Below are 22966 nucleotides of genomic sequence, written 5' to 3'. Positions count from 1 at the left end.
ACCAGGCTGGCGAACCTTCTGCTGCCCCACGAGGCTCTGTGGGGTCAACTGTTTTCTTCTCGTTCTCCTTCATTTTGAATATGAAAGAGGCCCAAGGAGCTAGAGAAGTGAGAAAGAAGGAATGGGAAGCCGAGAGGGAGAGAGGCAGCAGGGCAGTGTTCTCACAGCCCTGAGCAGAGCTGAACCTGACGCGGCTGTTTCTGCTATGAGGGGAGCCTGTACCGCGGCCCCTTGGGGCTCTGCCTAGACGCCTTTCCTGCAGCCTGGATTTTCATCCACATTTTACAAATGAGAACAAAATCAAACAACCGGCCCGAGGCCACCACCGTGGTGAGCAGCCACGCTGCCTCGAACACAATCTCACTTTTTCAAAGCTGAGGACTCTGGCCTTGAATGTCTCTTTCCTCCAGCCCTGAGACAGTGGAGTGCGCTTAGCAGGTCCTCAATAATGAGCAAAGACAGGAAGGGAGAAAGATAAACCAGGGAGACTCTTTGGCAGCTAGAAAAAATAATAATAAATAATAAAGGTGCTGTTTTCCGATGCCAGGCTGGCACGGTGCCCAGGACAGCTGCCCTGCACTCGGGAGCTCTGGCAGCGCTTGCCTCATCTTTTCCAGAAGTATGTGAGCCCAGTTACGTCAGCCCTCAGGTATGCATGAGCTCGTTGGTGACAGGCCCTCTGTCTTTCTCTCTCTCTCTCTCTCTTCTCTCCTTCCTATTAAATCTGTCTTCTTCATGCTGCTTCCCCACCGGCAACCCAACCGGCCAGCCTGAACCCCTCCCCAAGCCAGGTCCTGCCTGGTAGGGGGATGGGGGGCCTGGGACCAGCCCTCTCAGCCAGGCAGATCCCTGGCTGGGGAGGGAGAGCGTGGTGGTGGCGGGGGAGGGGCAAGAGCAACACATCATCTAACAGGTTGGTCGGGCTGGAGGCGTCCCGCCCTCCCGCAGGTAATGAGCACTGTACAACAGGTGTTTGCACCTCAGTCCCCAGCCTGCCCTGGCTGCGACAGGAGGCAGCCGCCCGCCGCTCGCCTCCCCTCCAAGGCTCACTCGCTCATCCCTGGGCCCTCCAGCTCCCAGGCCGGGGGGCCGCCATGGCCTGCCACTCCTGCGTTGTTGGCTTCAGCAGCCTCAGCGGCTGTGAGGTGACCCCAGCGGGCAGCCCCCGGCCTGGAATATCCGGATGGGGCAGCTGTGGGCCCCCTGTGCCGGGCTTCAGCTCGCGCAGCCTCACAGGCTGCTATCCGGCTGGCACCATCCCGAAGGTGACCGTGAACCCCAGCCTGCTGGTGCCCCTGGACCTCAAGGTGGACCCAGCCATCCAGCAGCAGAAGAACCAGGAGAAGGAGGAGATGAAGGTCCTCAACGATAAATTTGCCTCCCTGATTGGCAAGGTGAGCAGAGATAGGAGGGGGTACCAAAAGCCTAGGACCCCCAGGCCTGGGCAGGAGCGGAGCAGCAGGCCCCGCCCCTGCGCCCAGCCAATGGGTAGGCGGCATTGCTAACGCGGCAGGCTAACTCTGAGCGGAGTCCGGGAGCAGAGGGACTTCAGGATGGCTTCTGACGGGTCTGGAAAAGATCAAGCCTGTGGCTGGGGTCGCCCTTCCCCGGTAGTGGGCTGGGGAAGGGCACTGAGCGTGACCAAGGGAATTCCTCCTCCCTGGAAAGCTCGTGGAGGCGTGGTCTGCAGTCCTACTGCAGGCAAGCGGGTGGTGATGACCTCCGAAGTCCTACCCCTGTCCATCCCTCAAGGCAACTCTGCTCAGCTTCCCCGGACAGAAGAGCTGGCAGGGTGTGTGGTGCTGCCGGAAGGAGGCCGCCGCTGGGGCCACCGGAGGGAAGATGCAGCTTGGGTAGTCAGGAGATAGGAATGCAGGGACGGATGCCTGGGTCAGAACTAGGCAGCCAGCAGGCAGCCAGCCGGGCAGAAGGGGCCAGTCACCACTCCCACTCTCCCCATTTCCTTGATTCTACTGCCCATAGCTGGTTTGGAGTCCCCATACCCATCTCTACCCCTAGAGCAAAGGAGTTCCCCAGGAAGTCCTGTTTACCTTCCAAATCTGCTGTCACTCATCTCCAAGAAACTTCTGACCAGTCCTCCCAACTCTGCTCCCTCCTGTCCTGCCCAAGAATAACCATCATAACTCCCACAGCCGCCCTGACGAATCGTTTACTCTACACCAGGCATTGTGCCGGATGCTTCACATATGTGTCTCTATTTCCCTCAACAACCAGCTAAAAGAAGAGAGTTTTATGCCCATTTCACGGATGAGGAAAGCTCTATCTCCCTGATCCTCCCAGTAAACAAACCCAGCCTTTTGCTTCAGCTCTGTCCTTGCCTGCATCGTGGTTCTGAGTCTGTGTTCCTTTGTGTTCCCCTGCACATACTGGTTGTCCCCAGGAGATGGGAGCTTGTAGAGGGGGGAGGAAGGAAAACAGCAGCATGCAGGGAACATCTGCTGATGTGGGGCCCTCAGTAGGCACTTGGCAGTGCGGCGTCACTGAGCCCACACAGCAACACTGCAGTGGCTGTTGTTTTCCCAACTGGTAGATGAAGAAACTGAGGGTCAGAGAAGGTCAAGTACCTGACCGGAGGTCAAGCAACCAGCAAGTGGTACAGTTTAGATTTGAACCCAGGTCGATGAAACAGAGCCGGTGGTCTCTGAGGTGGGAATCATCTCTTCCCCCATTCATGTGCTTATAGCAGAGTTTCCTGGTCTGCACTTGGATGCCCAAATGGGGGTCAGTGGAAAGGACAGACAGGCATCCACCAAGGCAAAACATCCCTTCCCAGAGCCCTGGCTGCACACAGTCCCCGCTGCTGGCCTGGCTCTCATCAGAGAGCCGCTGCCCTGAGGAGGCAGGTCTCTGCCCAGGGCCTTCAGACCAAACCCGGTTAATCCCTTAAAAGGAATGCTGAACTGCGCTATGTAATTTGGCTCCACTGGGTGACTTTTCTCCCTCGAATGACTTTTCTTCCTCCAGTGCCAGTGCTGATGTCACCCTGTGCCTCTGCATGGGGATGGGGCGAGAGTGGATGAGTGTAGGCACCAGGAGGGGCCCTTGGGGTTGGGGTCCTGTGCCCAGGGCCCAGGGCAGTGCCCTTGGAGATCTGTAGCAGAGACAGAGCCTCCCAGCCCTCAAGGTTGGCCTTGGGATGGGGTGTCCTTCATGGTAAGATGTAGGGAGGTGGAGGTACCAGCATTGGGGTCCCTGGTTGCTGGAATTCTGCCCCAGGGAATCCTAGTAATGGCTGTGAGGGCTCCAAGAGAAGTAGCAGCGATTAAGAGGGGCAAATCTGGAGCACCATAGTAGGTTTAAATCCTGGCCCCACCACCGGCCAGCTGTGTCATCGTAGGCACGTCACTTACCTCTCTGTGCCTCAATGCACTTCAGTATAATGGGATAATTTTTGAGAAGCAGTTAGAACACACTTGATATGGGTGAGTGCTTTATAACTGTTAAATTTTAAAAATCAAATAAATGGGCCTGGCCCAGAGAGCTCTAGGACTCAGTTAGTCCCTGGGGAACGGAGGAGGGAGGGCCCTCCTGGAGGGAGAGGAGCGAAGGCACTGGGTGGGCGGATACAGACGGTCAGAGTGACGGCTGGGCCCACAGGGAGGTCGGGGGAGACGCCACCATCAGTGAAACAGCGAGGCTCCAAGCAAAGAGTAGGGGAAGGGACACCCGCTCCACATCCCCTCCTAGTCCCTCTGAGGTATGAAGAGAGACCAGAGTGCGAGCCCGAGTGCAGACTGGGTGAACTTCCAGGTGTTGGCAGAGAGGCCCTGAAAAAGTGTTGTTTTGTCCCCTTGTTAGCTGTGTTTCCTTGGGGAAGCCACTTACGCTCTCTGTGCCTCATATTCCATGCTCTGGAATACGAGGTGGCCCTCCTGCCGGTGGAAGGACTAGCAAGGTCACAGTCATGAGGAGCTGAGGAGGCGTAGCAGCAAGAGGAGTGAGGGGGAAAGGGCAGTGTCCACATGAGGCAGGTGTTGCTGGCTGGGTCTCTTATCTGCACACAGGTAGAAGAGAGGCAAAGAAGGTAGACAAGAGAGGGACTGTCTGAGGCTGGTGTAGGAGGCTACAGAGAGGGAACTCAGGAGCAGTGGTGAAAGGCCTAGACCCATAGGAAAGGGGATCCTATCTCCCCTAGGCCTGGGTGACCTCGGGAGTCCCTGGAGTCATCCACGGGTCTGAATGCAGAACAGGGACCAGGACTCGGGGGCTCCTTGGCAGAAGGCAGGGGACTTGATGCCTCCTCAGAGGAACAGGACCTGCCTCCCCCTGAGGCACCGCCCCTGAGGCTCGGGACCAGAAGCCCCATGGAGGTGGTCGGCTCACCTTCCCCGGCTCACCTTCCCCGTGGTGCTCCCCAGCTCCAGCAGGAGTGCCAGCTTAGGCTGCTCCGTTCCCCCTACAAACACTTCACGCCCCGGCCTGGCCCAGTATCGTGGAGTCGGGCTAGTGTGAGTTCCACTCCTCTGAGTCGGGGTTCCAGATCTATAAAATGGGGAGGCAGATGGGACAGACGTCGGCTCTCAGAGCTCCTATATAATCTAAAGGCAGGGGCTCAGCCAGAGCAGAGAGGAGGGTGCGAGGGGAGGGCTGCAGGCCTGGAAAGACTGGCACCTCTTAGGGAGCTGGGATTATCAGCCCTCCCCAGGCCTTTGTTCCTAAGGGAGGAGCCTTTTTGCAAAGAAGGACCTGGGTGGGAGGTGAGATTCCAACCCCACCTACTGAGACAACAAGAGGCTCTCCCAAGGGCAGTGGGAGACAGAGGCTATCTCTAATCCCCTAAGACCACAGATGCCCTCAGGCTGGACTGGCTAGCCAAATGCACACTCTCTCAGCAGACTAGTGGTGAAGCATAGAGCATTGGGGTTAGACTAAGGGAAGAACTTCCTGGTGCGAAGGTTTTCTATTGTTCGTGGGTGGAGGAAGGAACTTCACATCTCTCTTTCCACCCCACCCTCAGTGTCAACATGGAACTCTTGCTTGTCAAAACGGAGGGAAGGTGGGGTGAGCAGATACCTCCCCCCCAATGCTTCCTCTCACACACAAAGCAGGGCAGAACCCTCTTGACCTCCATCCCCACTGAACCTGTTCAGCTATAACTACAGCGTACAGTAGGCTCAAGGCAGCTTCAAGCAGAACCTACCAATACAGATGGGAGCTAAGCAGCTCTCAAATGCAGTCTGTCCCCCAATTCTCCCAGTTGGGACCTACTGTGAATGTCAAAGGACACTTGCCAAGGTCATCCAAGCCACTCAGGGAAAAACAGGAAACCTAGAGATGCAGGTAGGGTGGCCAGAGAGGAGGGAGAGGGAGCCCACGAAGGTCCACGGTGGGCAGAGCCAGTAGCAGGGCCTGCTGGGAAAGCTTTGCCATCAGTTGCTGTGTGACCCTAGACAAGTCACTTGATCCCCAAGGCCTCCATCGCCCCCTGTAAGGCTGCTGGCAGCTCTCCTAGCCAGGTCAGCAGCACCAACAGGGGTGGGAGGGACCCAGCCAGTTGCCTATGGTCATACAGAGCATCACTGGGCCACTTGTCACAGTGTCCTCATGACGAAAACAGCCCACGTTGTCCAGGAGCAGGCCCAGTCATCCCTCCCACCACAGTGGTCTGCCCAGGTCCTGGGCTCTGAGAGGTGGGACGGCTCCCAGTCTGACAGGGAGGGTGGTGGCCAGGCAGATAAGCTGAGGGCCTGCTGGAGGGAAGGGGGCTTCCTGCGGGAGGACTCCTGGGAGCACGCGTGGGGAGCAGGCAGGCAGGCAGGGCTGGGGGTGTGGGCAGGAGAGTGCCGAAACCAGCTGCGCCCCCCTGCAGGATGGCAGGGCGATGAAGAGGTAGGGGAAGCCCCAGCCAGGCTGGGCGGCACTGGGGGAGGGGCTCTGACAGCCTGCAGGGCTCTGGTTCAGGGGCACAGAAGCCCCTGTAGGACCGGAGAGTGAGAGTCCTCCCAGTCTTCATCCTCAAGGCAAACCTGGCTCTAACTGGAGGCAAATGCCGGCCCAGGAGTCCTGTCACGCGCTCCCCCATCTCAGCAGCTCTGCCCTCCCCTAGGAGGCCTCTGCTAATTGGCTCCACCTCCATTCCCTCTTATCGCAGCATCTTTAGCTGGAATAATCAGTCACTGGAGGTGCGCTCTGAATGCTCCAGCAACCTGAGCCGATGTGTGCGGCAGATGAGCCACCACTTCCCAGGGAGACCCCCCTGGGGCCTGGGGTCGCCCCCCACGGGCCCAGCCCTAGCCTGCTCAGCGCTCTCCTGTTCTCCCAGGTACAAGCGCTGGAACAGCGCAACCAGCTACTAGAGACCCGCTGGAGCTTCCTGCAGGGCCAGGACTCTGGCACCTTCGACCTGGGGCACCACTATGAGGCCTACCAGGGCCGACTGCAGGAAGAACTGCGCAAAGTGAGCCAGGAGCGGGGACAGCTAGAAGCCAACCTGCTGCAGGTGCTGGCAAAGGTGGAGGAGTTTCGAATCAGGTAGGTCCCAACACACCCTGCGGGAGCCATAGGCAAGGACTGAGGGTAGGGACCAAGCTGTACTCAGGAGGGATGGTCCCAAGCCAGAGAAAGGGGAAAGTCCATATGAGACATTTATCTTCTCAAGATGTATCAATTGAGGACCTCGTATGTGCCAGGTGCCATTATAAATACTGGGGAGGCAGCAGGAACCTGCAGCCACCCGCTCCCACAGTAGTGATCCTTACAGCAAAGTCCTTCTTGGGCTGGCTCACAGCTGGACCCTGTGCTTGCTGGTCCCTGGTAACTGTCACAACCCGCAGCCCTGGCCCCAGCAGCCTCCACATGTGCCTTACAAACACGCTTGCCTAGGCCCACGCTCTAAACTGAGGTGGGACATGATGTCACCAGTAGAACAACAGCTGGCTTTCTGCTTGGATATGGCTTTGGATTTTGATCTCAGTCAGATGGGAAAAAGAGGGGGAACAGCCAGGTGCAGGCAGAGGACAGAAAGGGTGGGTTTTAATAAAAATGCAACCCCTACAGGTCACACTTGCCAGGCCTCTAGGTGGCCTGGGAACTAGAGAGATGAAGAATACAGTCCCCACCAGTAAGATGTTTTGGCAACTTAGTGGGACAGACAGACAGGCCAGCCAACAGAGAGTGGGTGGTACTTTCCTGTAGTTGTAGGTCCAGCCCTGGCCTTTGGACCCAGAGAGGCATTAATCCCCTCCCCGACCCTCACTAGCTTTGTGAACTTGAGCAAGACATTAAGCCTAATGTCTGAACCTCAGTTTCCTCCACTGTGAAATGGGAATGATGGTTGATTACAACCTAAAGCTGGAAGATGCGGGCAAGAGGTCAGCGTGGTGTGTGGGCTTTCCATGCCCTAGAAGTCTAAAGTCCCCAGCTCAGAGCCAGTCCTTGACATGGGTTTGCTGAACTGAATTAGCCTAGATCCAGTTTGCTGCCCAGGTCTATGAGGACAGAAGAGGCATTTGGGTGACTTAGAGGACAGGTGACCCCTCTGACCAGATCACGGGCAAGGTTTTAGGAACAAGGAGACTGAGGCAGAGCAGAGAGGTTATGCGCCTGCACCCCTGAACTTGGGTCTTATCTCCTTTTGAGGTCCCCCCAGTCAAGGTGAGAGGGATGGAGTATGGCTGGACCACTGTCTCCCTTCCTCCAGTGCAGCCCAGCCCTAAGTCCGGTCAACTGATGGCGAGGCCTGTATCCTCTGGAGCAGCCAGCCTGGCGGGGCTGGAGAGTGGAGGCAGCCTGTCCAGGGACCTGGGCTGTGGTTCAGCCTGTCCTGGGGCCTTACCCTCCCAGGCATCTGAATGCCCACTCTGAACTGCCCAGCTGCCCAACATCTGGTCACAGAGCCATGGCAGTTCACCAGAATCCATGATCCCATCTCACTGGTCCCTAGTAGGTCTCTGACCTTCTAAGGATCAGAGATGGCAGAACTGGATGGGGGTCTTGGGTCCTCTTTTTATGAGCAAGCAAACGGAAGCCCAGAGGGGGGTTTATCCTCAGGCACGTGTCCACGCATGCTAAACGCTAAACTCCGATTGCCACAGTGCAAGGCTGCTCCCGCCAGCCCTGCCAGCCGGTGTCTGGGGGAGCACGGTGGAGCTGGAAGTCCTGTACAAACACTGCCCGTTGTTTTCATCTGGCTCAGCCCCTGCCTGGCACGCCGCCTGGTTTCCATCCACCTGCTGTCCGATTTACAATTTAGTCTCAGGGCCTCTGGTCCCCTCTCTGGACAGGGAAGCACTTTAGTAGGCAGAGGAGAAACTGGGTCTGGTGGCCAGAGCCAGGGAGCTGCAGCCCAGCTGTGCTGAGCCTGGGCCCCGGGAGGCTGGGTGGAGCCGTAGCAGGGAGGGGCTGTGCCCTGCCTCTCCAGGCGATGAGATCAGCCTGGCTCCCAGAAATAAACAAGTTACCGGGGAGAGGGGTGCAGGTGTGACAAGCCTGAGAACGGGTTAGGGAGCTGGGAGCTGGCAGACGGCAGAGGAATGGGGTGGAATTGGGGATAAGGTGTCACCTAAGCCTCTGTGGGGAGAGAGACTTTTAAGGGCCTAGAAGTAGCAGGGACCCCAAGGATTGGCTCCTCTGACTTTTCTATTTGCTAAGGACAGAGTAGAGGCCCAGCAAGGGGAAGCAACTTGCCCAAGCCCACACAGTAAGTGACTCAGGGACACCGCCTACGGTTGTGCAAGCAGGCTAATGGCGAGAGCAGGAGACTGAGGGGTGAGTGGGAGCTGAGATCAGTTGCGCATCCGGAAGGGGCTTTTTCTAGTCACACAAAGACTGGGGATGGCCCAGCAGTAGCCTCAAGGGGACTAGGGAACCAGCCTTGGACAGGAACCCAGCATCTGGCCTCAGCCAAGTGCACCTGCTGTGCCACCAGCCTCCCCTGGGCCAGGCCTTGGCGACCCAGCCCACCTGCTACTGGCCTCCTGGAGGGCCAGGGTAAGCCCAGCCTGGGCAGTAGCCATGAGGAATCGCTTCAGGTCCCCATACTCCCTGTGTCCTTCTCTGCGAGGGTGGGCACTACACTCCCTGTGTATGTTCTCCAGGGTCTTTGGTGGCCTCTATTAGCAAATCTGCAAGGAACTGCCTGGGAACACAGGTTCCCTCCTCCTGCACCCCCGCATCAAGGACATCTGCAAGGGGGCAGGAGACTGATGGAACCCAGGACTCCCAGTCCAGGGCCTAAGGTCCCCTCCTAAGGTTTATCAGGGGACAGAGCTAACAAATCAGAGAGCAGCCTCCAAGCAATGGGAATGACTTCACGGGACAAGTGGAGTCAGAGAGCGGATGGGAGGAAGGAAGGAAGGCTGTCCAGAGAGCCGAAAGGGCAGAGAGGGGGTGAGGCAGCTGGGCCCCCCAAGCCTGCTGTCCCATGTCCTGCCCCTAAGCAGGCAGGACTTTGCTACCCAGAAGAGGGTAGGGGAGGGCTCAGCCACCTGCCTGCATGTGTAGCAGCACCCCCAGACCATGGAGGTCCTCAGAGCCCCCAGATTTCAGGGGGAAGCCTGTTCAAGTTAGCCCACCCCTGCAGATCTGCGAGGGCGTCTGCAGAGAGCCACCTCGTCTCCGCAACGAGGCTTCACAGGGATTCTGTCTGCGGATGGGAGAGGCCAAGGCAGAGGGGCCAAGCCTTTGAGTTTCCCGAGTGCCAGGCACCACTGTGAACACTGTGTCCTACCCAACCTTTTGGGTCTTCACAACCTCTCCATTATCGTGACTATGGCACACACAGTAACCTACCCAGGCCACACAGCAAGTCATGGGGGAAGCCAGGACTGGAGCCCCTGCTTAGCCAACACATCAAGCCCTTCTCTGAGTCTTTTTCCTCATCTGGGGCCCTGAGGGTCACAGGAGAGGGTGTAGTGAGCACCAGCACAGGAAGGAGGTGGCCCACTGCACCAGTCACCCCCTTCCCTCATCAGGGTGTTTGTGGGACATTTGTTCTCCCTGGCCCACCCCTCTACCCAGCCCCTGTGACCTGCACCCTAGAGCTTCTCACAGATTATTGGGATCCAAGACAAGGCCAGGGCAGCCTGTGTACCCAGCACCCTGATATCCAGAGACCCAGGTACTCTGCAGGCCCTCACCACCCATAGGTCCGATCCCCTCAGCTCCTCAGGTGGCTGGTGAACAAAAAGGCATGGGGGTGGCAGGTCTGGCCAGCAGACACAGGCCATGGAAAACACCATCCCGGCTGTAAAGTCAGGGACTAGGGCAGGTGGCAGATGGCTGAAATGACAGCTGCCACTGATTCAGACTTTCCCTGGAGGGGAGGAAAGATCGCAGAAGCCACATAATCTATGCATGCTAGGGCCAGCAGGGCTGGGTAGGAAGTCTGAGGTCAGCAGACACCACCCACCCGGAGGCCAACATCGTGATTGGAGGAAGAGGGTCAGGTCAGGGATGAAAGGATCCTGACAACAGAAGGTGGCCCTGGCACAGGAGAAGGAGCTGCGGTGCTCTGTTGGCCGTTGCACACATACACCAAGACAAGGAAGCTGCAGGGTGGGGGAGTTCCTTGTCCAAAAGCACTCTCTTCCCATCCTCCCTTTGGAGGGAACAGGATGGTGTCCCACTGGCCAAGCAGAGGGAAGAAGGGTGGGGCTGCAGGGAGGGAATGGAGGTGGGAGACAGGAGCTGGGAGCAGGAGGCTGGGGACGCCTGAAGCACAGCTCATCTGAACCTGAGACTCTCAGGGCAGGAGGAAGGAACCGCGTGCCAGGGGAAAGGGCCACAGTCAGGGAAGGCTTCCTGGGCAGGTGGTCATGCAGCAGAGCCAGGAAGGGGCAGGAGCTGGTGGGAGAAAATTGGGCAGTTCTGGGAAGGTGTGAGAGAATGGGGAGTCAGTGTCACTGGGAAGTAGGGACATGTCGCAGAAGACGCCCAAAGGATGGGCTGCTTTTCTAGTTGACCAGGCACTGAACAGGGTGACAGAGGTTCTGGGCCCCGTCCAAAGGGAATTAACCAACTCCAAGCTCTTGCCACGTTCAGTTAAGCAGTTCCTCCCCCCACCACCCTCACAGGTATGAGGACGAGATCTCCAAGCGCACAGACCTGGAGTTCACCTTTGTCCAGCTGAAGAAGGTAGCCTGCCCAGCCCGCCCAGGGCTCCTTCCTCCTGGGCCCCTGCCCTCTTTCCCTCAGAATCGCCCACTTTGTGCCCAAGGGCTTAAGTCCCAGGACCCAAGGACAGACAGATAGACCAGCCCCTATCTGGTCCCTTTCCCCAAGATCTGAGCCAGATCTCCTCTGGGAATCACCCCACTCTCCCCCAGGAAGCTAAGCTCCCCCTCCCAGTCCTGCCTGGAGCCCAGCCAGCCTCTCCATCTCTCACCGCTGCTCCCAACCCCAGGACCTGGATGCTGAGTGTCTTCGACGGACTGAACTGGAAACCAAGTTAAAAGGCCTACAGAGCTTTGTGGAGCTGATGAGAACCATCTATGAACAGGTGAGTGAGAAGGGCCCACGTCCTGCCGAGTTAAGAGCTGAGTGCCAACGGCAAGGGGTGCAGGGAAAGGGAGGGCATCCAGAGGCCTGGAACCTTCCACAGCCATGATGTCCAACCACAAACATAGCAATGTCCTATGTCCCTTCCTGTCCTGCTGTCGGTCATCCTACATGTCCCTTTGCCACTCATTTCATGGAATATGGGCAGGTTCCCCAAAGTCACTCTTTCAAGGAGAACCTTACTTTCATGTGTGCTGGAGTGCCAAGGGTGTCAGGGGACCAGATGCATTGGGCAAAGATCAGGAGGCTGGCCCCCGTCTCCATCCAGGACCCTCCAATAACATTTCCGCTTGGACTACTCTCTCTCAGTCCCTGTAGCCTAAACCATAGGGACCCCCAGTTCCAGCTTTGATGGCTTTACATTTTACCCTCTCCCCTTTGGGGCTAAAACAGGGAAGACTCACAGTTGATTTCTGTCAGAACAAAGATTATCCAACAAATGCAGACCAAGGGGCCTCCAAAATACATTCTCGTTTGTCTCCTGCGTCCTCAGCCAAGCCTGAGTGGACAGTGGTCCAGCAAGGCCGCTGGTGCTGCCAGTCCAGTCATCAGATGGCCCTGCTCTCCGGGACACTGCTCCTCCTCTGCACCTCCCTCTGTCAGGGGCCTGGGGTTATAGAGGAGATATTCCTGCACTAAAGTGCCCTTCCACAAGTGTCTTTGGTTGAGCTATGAGGGGGCAGAATCACTGCTGGGGTCGACTGGGCTCTGCAATCTGGTGCCACACATTGCTGTAGCCACGAGCAGAGCAGCAGAGTCACCACCACAATTAAACTGTTCTGCTCTGGACCCTGCAGACCACTGGCTACAACTCCCTGGCCTCATCGTGTGAGCAGGGAAGTTAGACCTCATATCTGTACATGGGCCCCGTTCCTTTCCAGCAGGCTCGGTCCCTGGGCCCCTGTGGACTGAGACCTGTTTTGCCCATGGCATATAGCACAGCAGAGAGAACACTATCTCCCTTGGGAGGAGCAGGAAGTGGCCCTTGCAGCCCATCCACAACAGAGGCCCTGGAAAGTGCCCTGTCCAGCACAGCCCTCCACAGCCAAGTCAAGCCCTGTGGGACTAACCAGGGCTCCACACCCACTGGCTGGCTTGAGAAGCAGGTTAGGGCTCCTCTGCACAAACTCCGCAGGCGTGCAGGCCAGGCAAGCATCACCAGGGTCAGCATTTCCAAAGCTGCTCAGCCCTACCCTCAGCAAGCTCCAAGTTCAAGCTCTAAACCAGGACCCCAATCCTGACTTGGCCTTGCTTACCATTTGTGTAACTCAGAGCCATCTGTGTCTCCTCTCAGCGCCTCAAGCTCCTCATCTGTAAAATGGGAGAATAATAGTGCAGGGGAGAGTTGTGATGTGGACTAAATCCATCCATTCGTTAGACAAGCGTTTGTGGTGTGCCTACTGAGTGCCATCTTTACCCCCACAGCATGAGCAAGACAGCAAGGTCCCTCCTCACCAGGAGAGCCCCACCTAGCTCAGAGGAGACAGGTGACGTGCAAGAGAATAAGCCCCTAAGGGAGATCACTCAGAAGGGCATTAAGGGCAGGGTTGCCAAAAAACTGGTGGCCCAACAGTGCTGGGGGAGAGGACCTTCAGAGCCTTGGCCAGGGCCCCTCTCTGAGGAGGCACAAGTAAGCCAAGACTCAACCACAGGGAAGGTTCCCGCCAGCGAGAGCTGTGTGAAGGCTCTAAGGCAGGAGCGAGCTTGGCAACCGAAGGGAGAGGAAAGTAAGTCACTGTGGTCAGAACAGACAGGGCAGCGTGGGGCCTTGGGTCAGGGGGAACCAGCAGGTTAGGCTCATGCATGGCCTTGGGCTCTGAGACAGAGTGAGACCTTATCTGAGTGTGATGGCACTGGGGTAGGGTGCAGGGGGTTCAGGTACCATTTGTGCTGTCATGAGACTGCCCTGGAGCAGGGCCCGCCGTGAGGGTCACCATGCATCACACTTGCCCCTCAGTGTCCTCAGGGAATTGGTTCCAGGAGCCTAGCGCGTCCCTCGCTCCGTGGACACTCAATTCCTCATATGACACGGCATAGCACTTGCATATAACCCACACATCCTTCCAGATCCTTCCATTCCTAGATCTCTTATGATACCTAATACAGTGTAAATGCTATATAAATAGTGATTGCTACACTGTATAGCTTTAGAGAATGATGACCAGAAAAAAGTTCGTACATTCAGTTTTTCCATCCGTGGTTGGTCAGATCCTCAGATATGGTATCTGTGGATAGAGAGGGGTAACTGTATAGCAGTTATTGTCACTTTTGGAAGCAGCAAGATGGCAAGTTGACCTTGGGATACAAGTTCTGTGTTTCTCTCCCTGTGCTACTTGAGTTTGAGGAGAAAAACACTGGCAATCTGCCAGAAAGATCCCCCAACCAGTGGGTCCCTGAGCCAGCACTGTCCAATAGAACTAGACCAGGATCCATATCTAATTTAAGTGTCCTAAGAGCCAGATTTTCAAAAAAGAAACCAAAAAATAATTTTAATAGCATTTTAGCCCAATAAAGTCAAAATATGATTATTTCAATATGTAGTCAATATAAAAAAATAGTGGGCTATCTTATACCCTTTGTCTCATATTAAATATTCCAACATCTGGTGCATTTTCTACAGTTACAGTTTATCTCAGTTGACACTATCCACGCTCCAGGTGCTCAGCAGTCACCTGTGACTAGCTGGACAGAGCAGGTCTAAGCCTGGGGTTGTGCCAGCTACAGAAAAATATGGCAGCCCACGAGTCTCCCCAGATGGCTGGCCACTCTAGTTTGGACCAGATCAGAAAAGCACTGCTGTCCAGGCCCATGCCATGTCCCAGAAAGCAGCCCTCCCCTCCCCCAACACAGCAGGGGCCTGGCAAAACCCTTCCCAGCCCACTGGGCAGGACCCCATGACCAGAATATGCTCAGGATCTGCACACTGCAGCCTTCTCTGCACCCTTCTGCCCCTCCCCTCCAGGGACAAGAGCTGGCAGGGCGAAAGGACCCTGGGCTGGCAGAAGCCCACATTCTGCTCAGCTCTGGCAGAACATTCCAGTTCCCGGGTGCATTGGGGACTTGGATCCATCCAGCATGAACACTGCCTGCCCCACCCATGAGCTCTGGTTCCAGAGAGATTAACTGTGGAATCTGCTGACAACCTCCTGAAGCCAGGCTCCCCTCCTGGGAGGTGGATCCCTGCAGAAAGAACAGTGCTGTCTAAACAGCATGGGCAGGGTGGCCACTCCAGGCACAGGCTGCTTTGCTCCTGGGCCTGTCGTCTGCTGTATCACCTTTACCATTTACAACAATAGATCTGCAGCTATTATTTATTGAGCACCTACTATAGTCCAGGTACTGTGCTCCGAGCTTTCCTGGCTTAATCTCAGTTAATCCTCTCAACAAGTCTGAATTAGGGCTAATGATTAAGTAAGCCTGGATTTGGGAGCAGCTTGGATTTGAATCCTGGCATAGTAAACACGGCAGGCAAACCAGACCAGGTTATCTTAATCTCACTCTCTGCCTCAACATCTCCATCATTAAAATAGGAAGAAGAATAGCACTGCCCCTCCAGGCTGTTGTAAGGATTTACTTTTTAATAGATCCTAAAGAACTTAGAACAGTGGCTGGCACATGGTAAGCATTTAATAAATGTTAGCTGGTTTCAGTTCTGTAATTATACCCATTTTACAGACAGGAAAACTGAGACTCAGGTTTAAAAACTTGATCAGGGCTATCTAATTAATAAGAGGCGGTAGTATTCAGAATCCAGTATGCTTAAGTGCCACATTTTGCTAATCAGCACTGAGCCACCCCATGAGAATCACCATGCAGCCTGCTGTGGGGAGCCCTCTGCGGGTGGTCGCATACACACAGCAACCTCCTCAGGCTCCAGCTCCTAAGGGAAGCCCAAAACTACCCTGGCTTAATTCTTGCCAACTTTGGGGCTCTGGGGGCCTGTCCCAAGGTGGCACCTCCACATCACACAGGCAAGCATTGTTATACCCTCTGCTCCCGGTGGGGGGCCAGCATGTCCGGACAGGTCTGCAGATATTCTGAACACTCCATTTCCTCCTTCTGTTTACCGCACTCCTGCCAAGCCTGCCTCTCTCCAGAAAGGCTCTGAGGCTGTTCTATCAGCTGTGGTTTGCACATCCCTTCTTCCTGACGGGTCAGTCCCCTAAAGCAGCTCCTGGAGTGCCCTGGCCTTTTTCTGAGCCACACCAAAAGGCAAATTGGTCCTGGTCTGGAAGCGCTGCTGGGGGCTCTACCAAGGACCCCTGCTCGCTGGCCTTCACTACCCTTCTACCAAAGAAGCCCAGAGCCACATCACCCAAGTTGTCCAGGGCCGTGCCTGCTAACGTGACTGTTCCATGTTAGAAGTGTCAGATGACAGCTGGGCACAATGACCTGTACCTGGAGTCCCAGCTACTCAGGAGCCTGAGGTGCGAGGATCACTTGGGCCCAGGAGTTCAAGGTCACCCTGAGCAATAGAGTGAGACCCCATCTCATAAAAAGACATGTTGTATGTTAACTGGGCAGCAGAGGGAGAGCATGGGTCTGCAGGGAACTTCGGCCTTGTTCTGGGCTGGCCCCTCAGCCTGCCTGGGCCCAGAGACTTCTGTTAAGTTCATTAGAAGACCAACCAAAACCCCTCAGCAGGGGCAGCTAGCCACTGAGCTCAGGGTCCTGCTGGCCCCAGGACAAAGGTAGGTCGGTAGAGGGTCTTCACAATGCCTGCCATCACCCAAGCTTCCTTTTCCAGGAGCCCCTCCTTGTCCCCAGGAGGCACTGGTAGGCAGAGTTGGCAGGTGAGCAGATGGGCAGTGTGACCTTCATGGCTTCCCACATAACCCATCTGACTCCACTTAGCTGCTAGTCCACAACCCCCAGATACAATTCATGGATTGGAAGTATCAGCCCCCGACAGGGACAGAAGCCAGAGGCTCCACCATCACCTGAGTATAATGGAAGGGGTGGTCCCAAAAGTCAGGTGCCAGGGTCAGGAGGCAGCCATAGGCTAAATGGCTAAGCCTCGATCAGAGCCAACCTCCAGATCCAGCTGCTAGTACAAAGTAGGGGACAGAGGAACATGTCAAACATAGGCACAGGAGCAATCGGGAAAACCCAGACTGTGGGGCACTCTACAAGGCAGACGACCCTGTTTCCAATAAGAAAAAGGACAAGGAAAGAGAGAAAGGGAGGGGTGCAGACTCACACACTTGGGAGTCAGGTGCGGTGGCACACACCTGTAATCCCAGGGGCTCGGGAGGTTGAGGCAGGAGGATCAAGAGTTCAAGGTCAACCTCAGCAATTTAGTGAGACCCTAAGCAACTCAGTGAGACCCTGTCTCTAAATAAAATACAGGAAGGACTGGAGATGTGGCTCAGTGATTGAGTGCCCCTGGGTTCAAGTCCTAGTACCAAAAAAAAAAGGAAAGAAAAAAAGAAACTTGGGGTCTTGGGGACCAATAGCAAGGGACAGACCTTGTTTGAATCCTGACTCGGAGTTCTAAAAAATTTTGAGGCCTCAGCAGACTGGGAACACTGACTGAAATGTAACGATTGAAATAGAGGTCAAGGGTAGACTGTGGCTGAGAGAGCCCTACCAGCCCCTGCCCAGCGCTTGCAGAATGGCCCCAGCACTGCGCCACCTTCTGCTTGGCACCTCCCTGCCTCCCTGAGGCCCTTTGGCCAACTGACTCCACCCTCTCTGCACTGCTGGCCCCCCCGCGCTCTGTTTACACTCGCACTCCTCCCTTCCACACGGAGGCCCTGCCAGGCCCAGCCTGTTGTTCAGCAACCCCTGGGGAAGCAGTCCAGGCTCAGGGTGACACTTTGCAACCTCCTAAGGAGACCCTTGTCCCACTTGCTTCCCTACACACCCCTGAGCCTGAGGCTGGCGGCCGGGGTCATGGAAGGCCTGCCTGGACCCAGGAAGACAGCAGAGAAGGCTTCAGCTCCTGGCCTTGCCCCTGGCAGAAGCAGAGAAGGAACAGCTGACACAAGAGCTCTAGGTCCCTCTCTGCCCCCTCAGCCATCTCCACACCCACCTGTCCTCCTCCATGACCCGGGAGGACGTGCGGGAACACCAGCAGTCTGGCCTGGAGTGAGCCTCCGGAAGCTGTGACTTTTACCATTTCCAGAGGGCTCTGGAGCCCGGAAGGAGATGAAAAGATTGTCATGTTTTGGGGCAAGATCCCTCAACTAGAGGGGGAGTGGGCAGTGAGCCTCCAGGGGGACTGTGAAGCCAGAGCAATGCCTCGGCCTTTCAGGGGCTGGGCCCATTTTCAAAGAGGCAGGGGGATGGCGAGGGCAGATGGGCCGCCTCCAGCCACGCCCTGCCCCTCCCCACCCTCCATTCCCTTGTGCACTCGATGACCCTTGCCAGACAGGGGGGCCCAGCCGTGAACTCGACTTTGCCAAGTTTGCATGAAGCTTCCCACCCAGTCGGGGGGAGGAGGGAAAAACTGCTTGCCACAGAGCTTGGTGACAAAACAGCAAGCAGAGGGACCTACCTCGCCTGCCAGCCTGGAGCATGGCTTCCCCATCAGCCAGGAGGAGGGTGTCCTAGCCGGGGAGTGGGCAACTGGGCAGGCAGTGGGAGACAGGGAATAAGGCCTCTGGAGCCAAGAGCCCCTCCCTGGTCCTCCCCTCAGCTCAGAGAGGAAGGCAGTGCCCAGGTGAGCGGAGGGCAGTGAGCTGGGGAGTCGGTCTTTTTTGACCACCTCTCCAGGGAGATTGGAGGGCAGAGGCCCACTCCCCACCACCCCCAGGGACAAAGGGGCCTCGTTCCCTCCCCACCAGCCCTGAGCCCTCCACATCTGTGCCTGGCCAGGAGCTGAAGGACCTGGCAGCCCAAGTGAAGGATGTGTCGGTGACGGTTGGCATGGACAGTCGCTGCCACATCGACCTGAGTGGCATCGTGGAAGAGGTGAAGGCCCAGTACGACGCCATCGCGGCCCGCAGCCTGGAGGAGGCGGAGGCGTACTCACGGAGCCAGGTGTGGGGCTGACCATGCAGGGCGGAGGCTCCCTCTGGGCCACAGGAAGGGCTGTTCTAGACACTGCTGAGGTCGCTTGGGAAGTGTGGGGTGGGCAGAGGGCGGGCAGAGGAGGCCACGGTGGGCGTTTCACAGCAGGGCACCTGTGAGGCCCTGAGGAGTGGTCAAGAGGGAAGCCCAAGGTCTGTGCCCTCCTGTGCCCTGGAAGTCACAGTAGTGCTGTCCCCCAACAGAAGCTAGGACAGCTGTGGGGTTCACCAAGGGCAGCCCAGCAGAGGCCACCTAGAGTCATATGGCAACAGCAGGAGGGAGGCCGGCATGAAGTGGAGCCCAGAGGAAGAGATGGCCGGGGCTGGGAGAAGGGGAGGAGGGCCAGGAGTCCTGGGAGGGTCACAGTAAATGACCCCTCACTGCGATTGCCCCATTCCCTTCCAGCTGGAGGAGCGAGCTGCACGCTCGGCAGAGTTTGGGAACAGCCTCCAGAGCAGCCGCTGCGAGATCGCCGATCTCAACGTGCGTATCCAGAAGCTCCGGTCCCAGATCCTCTCGGTCAAGAGCCACGTGAGTGTCTGCAGGACCCACGGGGGCAGGAGCAGGGAGGAAGGCAGGGAGACACATGGCCATGCTCATACACACTGAGCACATGCAAGACTTGACTGTGTGACCCTGAGCCGGTCACCTAGTGCCTCTGTGCCTCAGTTCCCTAGCCTGCCAAATGGGAGAGTAGCACAACCTGCTACGGTGGTCGTGAGGTCTCGTAAGCTTTGCATAGACCTGTGCTCTGTAAACAGCCAGGGATGTGAGATCTCAGAAAGTCCCACCACTGAGCACACCCAGAGCCCACCCCCAGACCCCTCACCAACCAATCAGAGAGAAGGGATTGGAGGCCTAAGTCCCAGCTTCCAGCCAGGATAAACTGTCCAAGCAAGAGCCACCCCGCAGGCAGCCGGACAGCTTTCTTGGTGGCACTTCCCTCAGACCCTAGAAGAGGGTCTAACTGAACACCCTCTTGCTGCATTGCAACCATTCCACATCCAGAAAGGACATTGCTTAGCCCCCCCACAGACAGGCAAGCCCCTAGGACAGAGGCTACTCCCGGCCCTGGCCGGCTCCCTCCCTCCCTCCCTCCCTCCCTGCCCACCAACTCCTTCCCTCTGTCCTGGGTGCAGTGCCTGAAACTGGAGGAGAACATCAAGGCAGCTGAGGAGCAGGGGGAGCTGGCCTTCCAGGACGCCAAGGCCAAGCTGGCCCAGCTGGAGGCCGCCCTGCAGCAGGCCAAGCAGGACATGGCGCGGCAGCTGCGCGAGTACCAGGAGCTCATGAACACCAAGCTGGCCCTGGACATCGAGATCGCCACCTACCGCAAGCTGGTGGAGGGCGAGGAAAGCAGGTGACAGCAGGACTGGGGAGAGGGAGGGTGAGGGAGGCTCAGGCCAGGCAAAGCCAGGCTCCCCTCCAGCAGGACACACTGAGCCTGGCAAGCCTGGGTTCCAGACCTACTTCAGTCACTTACTGGGATCTCGGTCCAATTAATTAAATGCTCAGCTTTCCCATCTGGAAAATGGGCTGATCATAAACATGGCTCATCCGCCAGTAGGGATGGTTCATGGGATTATGCGCGCAAAAACCTGTCAAAAACAAGTGCTCAGGAACATTTGCCACATATACAGAAGAAAGAAGGGACGGAAGCAAAAAAAGCTGGCAGACCTGGGTCACCATAGGGCAAGTCCAAGGCTGAGAGTGACAACCAAAAATTGCCCCACTTACCAGTCCCCAGGTCTCCAATCCCAAGGGAACTAAAGTCGCACCTCCCTTCACATACCCCCATCTCTCTCCACAGGATGGACCTGCCCTCAGCCACTGTGGTCAGTGCTGTGCAGTCCAGGCCTAGAGTCGGTGAGTCCACCTGCCCCAAGAACCCATGGTGGGGAGGCACAGGGTGTAGGGGGTCATGACCCTAAAGGCATCCTTAAAGTGGCTCCCAATCCTCCAGCCCCTTCCCTCCCCAACCCCTTGTGTCCCATATAGCTGCCTCCAAATCAGTCCGCTGCAAGGGCTCCTTCCGGAAGAAGAGGAACCGCAGAGGTCCCGTGATCAAAATCACCGAAATGTCAGAGAAGTACCTCTCCCAGGAGTCTGAGGCCTCAGAGTAAGGCAGCTGACCCCAGGAGCCCCAGGTCACTCCCATCGCAGCAGGTGGGACTTAAGCTGGGCTCCAGACAGCAGCTTGGAGCCTCCAGGTCGGAAGGGGAGACAAGACCCGAAGCTGAACTGAAAAAAGAGTTCCAACCAGAGGCTCCCTTCTTGAGGTTACCTGGGGTGGAGGGGGGCGTCCCTGGCTCCACCCACTGTCAATGTCTCATTGTCCCCCCTTGCCACCTTCTGGCCACAGGTTTTCCTGGCTGGGTAAACTGGAACTTGGGGTCCTCCTTGCCCCTCTGAGGTTCTTCCTCCAGCCCAGGGCTTAGACCCAGGTGCTTCAAGTCCTCTGTCCAATGCTTGCCCTCAACTCCTCTCTCCAGCCTTGCCTTGCCTCCACCTAGAAGCAAGGTTGCTGTCCTTGCCCCCAGCCCAGACTCTGGGCTGAGCTGAGAGGGCCACTCAGGCCCTATCCTGTATCTGGAGTCCCTGGGGCGGTGGGATGCTGAGGACCCCCTGGCTTTCCTGCACTGGGCTCCCCAGACACCTGACAGTATTAGGGAGTGGAGGGAGGAGGCCCTGGAGGTCAGAGGCCTGAGTCTGAACCTCAGAAAGCCCCCCAGCTGAACCCTTTTCCCTTTGGTCCCTCCCAGGAGATCATAGGCAGAACTCCCTCACTCGGGCCCCTGCCAGCTCCCAGCACCCCTCCAGAAGCTATGCTGGCCAAGGTCAGCTCCCTGGGAGCAGAAGCCAAATGGCAATCTGATACCAGGCAGGAGAATTCGACCCACTCTTCACCTCCCTGTTATTCTAGGGCTCCCCACGGGGCCTGGTATCTGAGCTCTCTGCCCCCAGCCCAGTTCTCTCCCACCTCATCACCTGGCTCTGGTGTACCAGGCCCTGGAGACCCCCAGCCCCACCCTGCTGTGACTCATGTCCCAGGGATCCCAGTTCTCAGGGCCCCTGCTCGCCTCTCCACTGGACCAGTCTGGCCTTCCCCTCTTTTTCATTCACTGAGGAACCCAGAACACCCTACACCTGTGGGCTTCTAGCTCTTTGTTTTCTTCCTCCTCTGGACCCTACTTCCCTCCATGCCCCCTTTCCCCGCCTCCAGCAGGCCATGAAGGAGGTACAGTCCAGGCAGCTCCGGGAGCCTCTGAGCCCTTGAGGTTAGGCTGGGGTGCCCTCGATGGCAGCCTTAAAACAGCTCAACCAAAGAGAAAAATATGCAGCCACAAGATCTGGGGTGGGCAGGAGTGGCCCTGTTTCCTCTCTGAGATCTCGCCTTTAGGGTTTTGAGGGGGACCCTGGCAGCTCCAGCTTCCCACTTCACAAGCCACCTTCTCTCCTTCCCTCCCATCTCCTCTACTCACCCCTCTCCTCACCTCCTCTTCTGCCTATCTCTGCTCTCCTCTCATCTTCCAGGACCAGATGCCCTAGGGCCTCAGCCCCTCCTAGGCCTCAAGGTCCTCCAAGCCTGTTGGGGGCGCTGATGGTCTCCCACCCCAGGTCAGCAGGAACTCAGCTATATATACTCATCCCTGAAGTCCCCAAAGAGGGTGCTCACTGCTGCTTTCTCTCGGGCTATTTATTGGTTTCCAAGGGAGCAAATCCTCAGTGGAGATATGAGATATATAAGATATATATTATTTTTTCATAACTTATGTGGCTTTTAACTTATTGCTTCCCTTACTGTTTCTGCATGAGCAGTGCTGTATGTACTATCTGGATTTTAGATAAACATATCCCAGCCACCCCACCTGACTAGCTGACTAGCTTGGGCCAATGCCCTCTCTCCCTGCCAAGGGATGAATAAAGTGTTGAGATTTGTCCATGGATAAAGGCCTGTGTCTGTTTTTATCTCCCCTCTGGGGGTGGGTCAGAGGCTGGTCAGTCAGGGTGACCCGGGATTTATGAACTCTCCAATTACAGAGAAAGGGGTCCAGGGTCTAGCTATACCTTCACACTTGGACATGAAAAAGTCCCCTGCCCCACCAGACTACAAGGGGACCGAAATAATATTGGTCCACACTCTCAGCACCTCTTGATGTGTCCAGGTACACGGGGCCACCTCGGCAAGCACAAATGGGGGATCCCCAAGTGGCAGGCTTCCTGCTCTAGCACTTCTGCCCAACTATAGGGTTGGCACCATCCAGAATAGAGCCCAATAAATACAGGCCTAATCCTGCCAAACCAAATCCCAGGTCAACAGATAAAGATTGAGGACCTTCTCAGAGCCTGGCTCTATGCTAGGGCTCCAAGATTGCCATCCACCCCTCCACAGCAGGGAACCCATGGCCAGGGTCAGGAATAAGACAGCACCTCA

The 22966-nt window shown here is 56.7% G+C and overlaps 2 protein-coding genes across 4 annotated transcripts in view; one reads left to right on the top strand and one right to left on the bottom strand.

The window, feature by feature from the left end:
• The first annotated feature begins 901 nt into the window (after positions 1–901).
• KRT80 (keratin 80) lies at positions 902–22482 on the top strand. 3 transcript variants are annotated; one of them, XM_079140880.1, is made up of 9 exons: positions 902–1394; positions 6284–6492; positions 11034–11094; positions 11363–11458; positions 18337–18501; positions 18937–19062; positions 19671–19891; positions 20342–20397; positions 20477–22482. In XM_079140880.1, exons 1-9 carry the CDS (start codon positions 1095–1097, stop codon positions 20527–20529), a joined length of 1287 nt encoding a protein of 428 aa, XP_078997006.1. In that variant the 5' UTR covers positions 902–1094; the 3' UTR covers positions 20530–22482. The 3 variants fall into 3 exon arrangements, with proteins under 3 accessions (XP_078997006.1, XP_078997007.1, XP_078997005.1); XM_079140881.1 differs by having other exon boundaries at positions 904–1394; positions 20495–22482; XM_079140879.1 differs by having other exon boundaries at positions 1072–1394; positions 20530–22482.
• Positions 19920–22966, bottom strand: part of SMIM41 (small integral membrane protein 41) — a 52955-nt gene continuing 49908 nt past the window's right edge. The window contains exon 2 of the mRNA XM_079141020.1: positions 19920–20129. The gene's annotated coding sequence lies outside the window, so the exon portion shown is untranslated. The remainder of the gene's footprint in view (positions 20130–22966) is intronic.

The sequence above is a fragment of the Sciurus vulgaris genome (assembly GCF_902686455.1).
Source record: "Sciurus vulgaris genome assembly, chromosome: 5".
In the NCBI taxonomy this organism is placed as follows: Eukaryota; Metazoa; Chordata; class Mammalia; order Rodentia; family Sciuridae; genus Sciurus; species Sciurus vulgaris.
The sequence above is the reverse complement of the archived record's forward strand: the minus strand, read 5'-3'. Positions and strand labels throughout refer to the sequence as shown.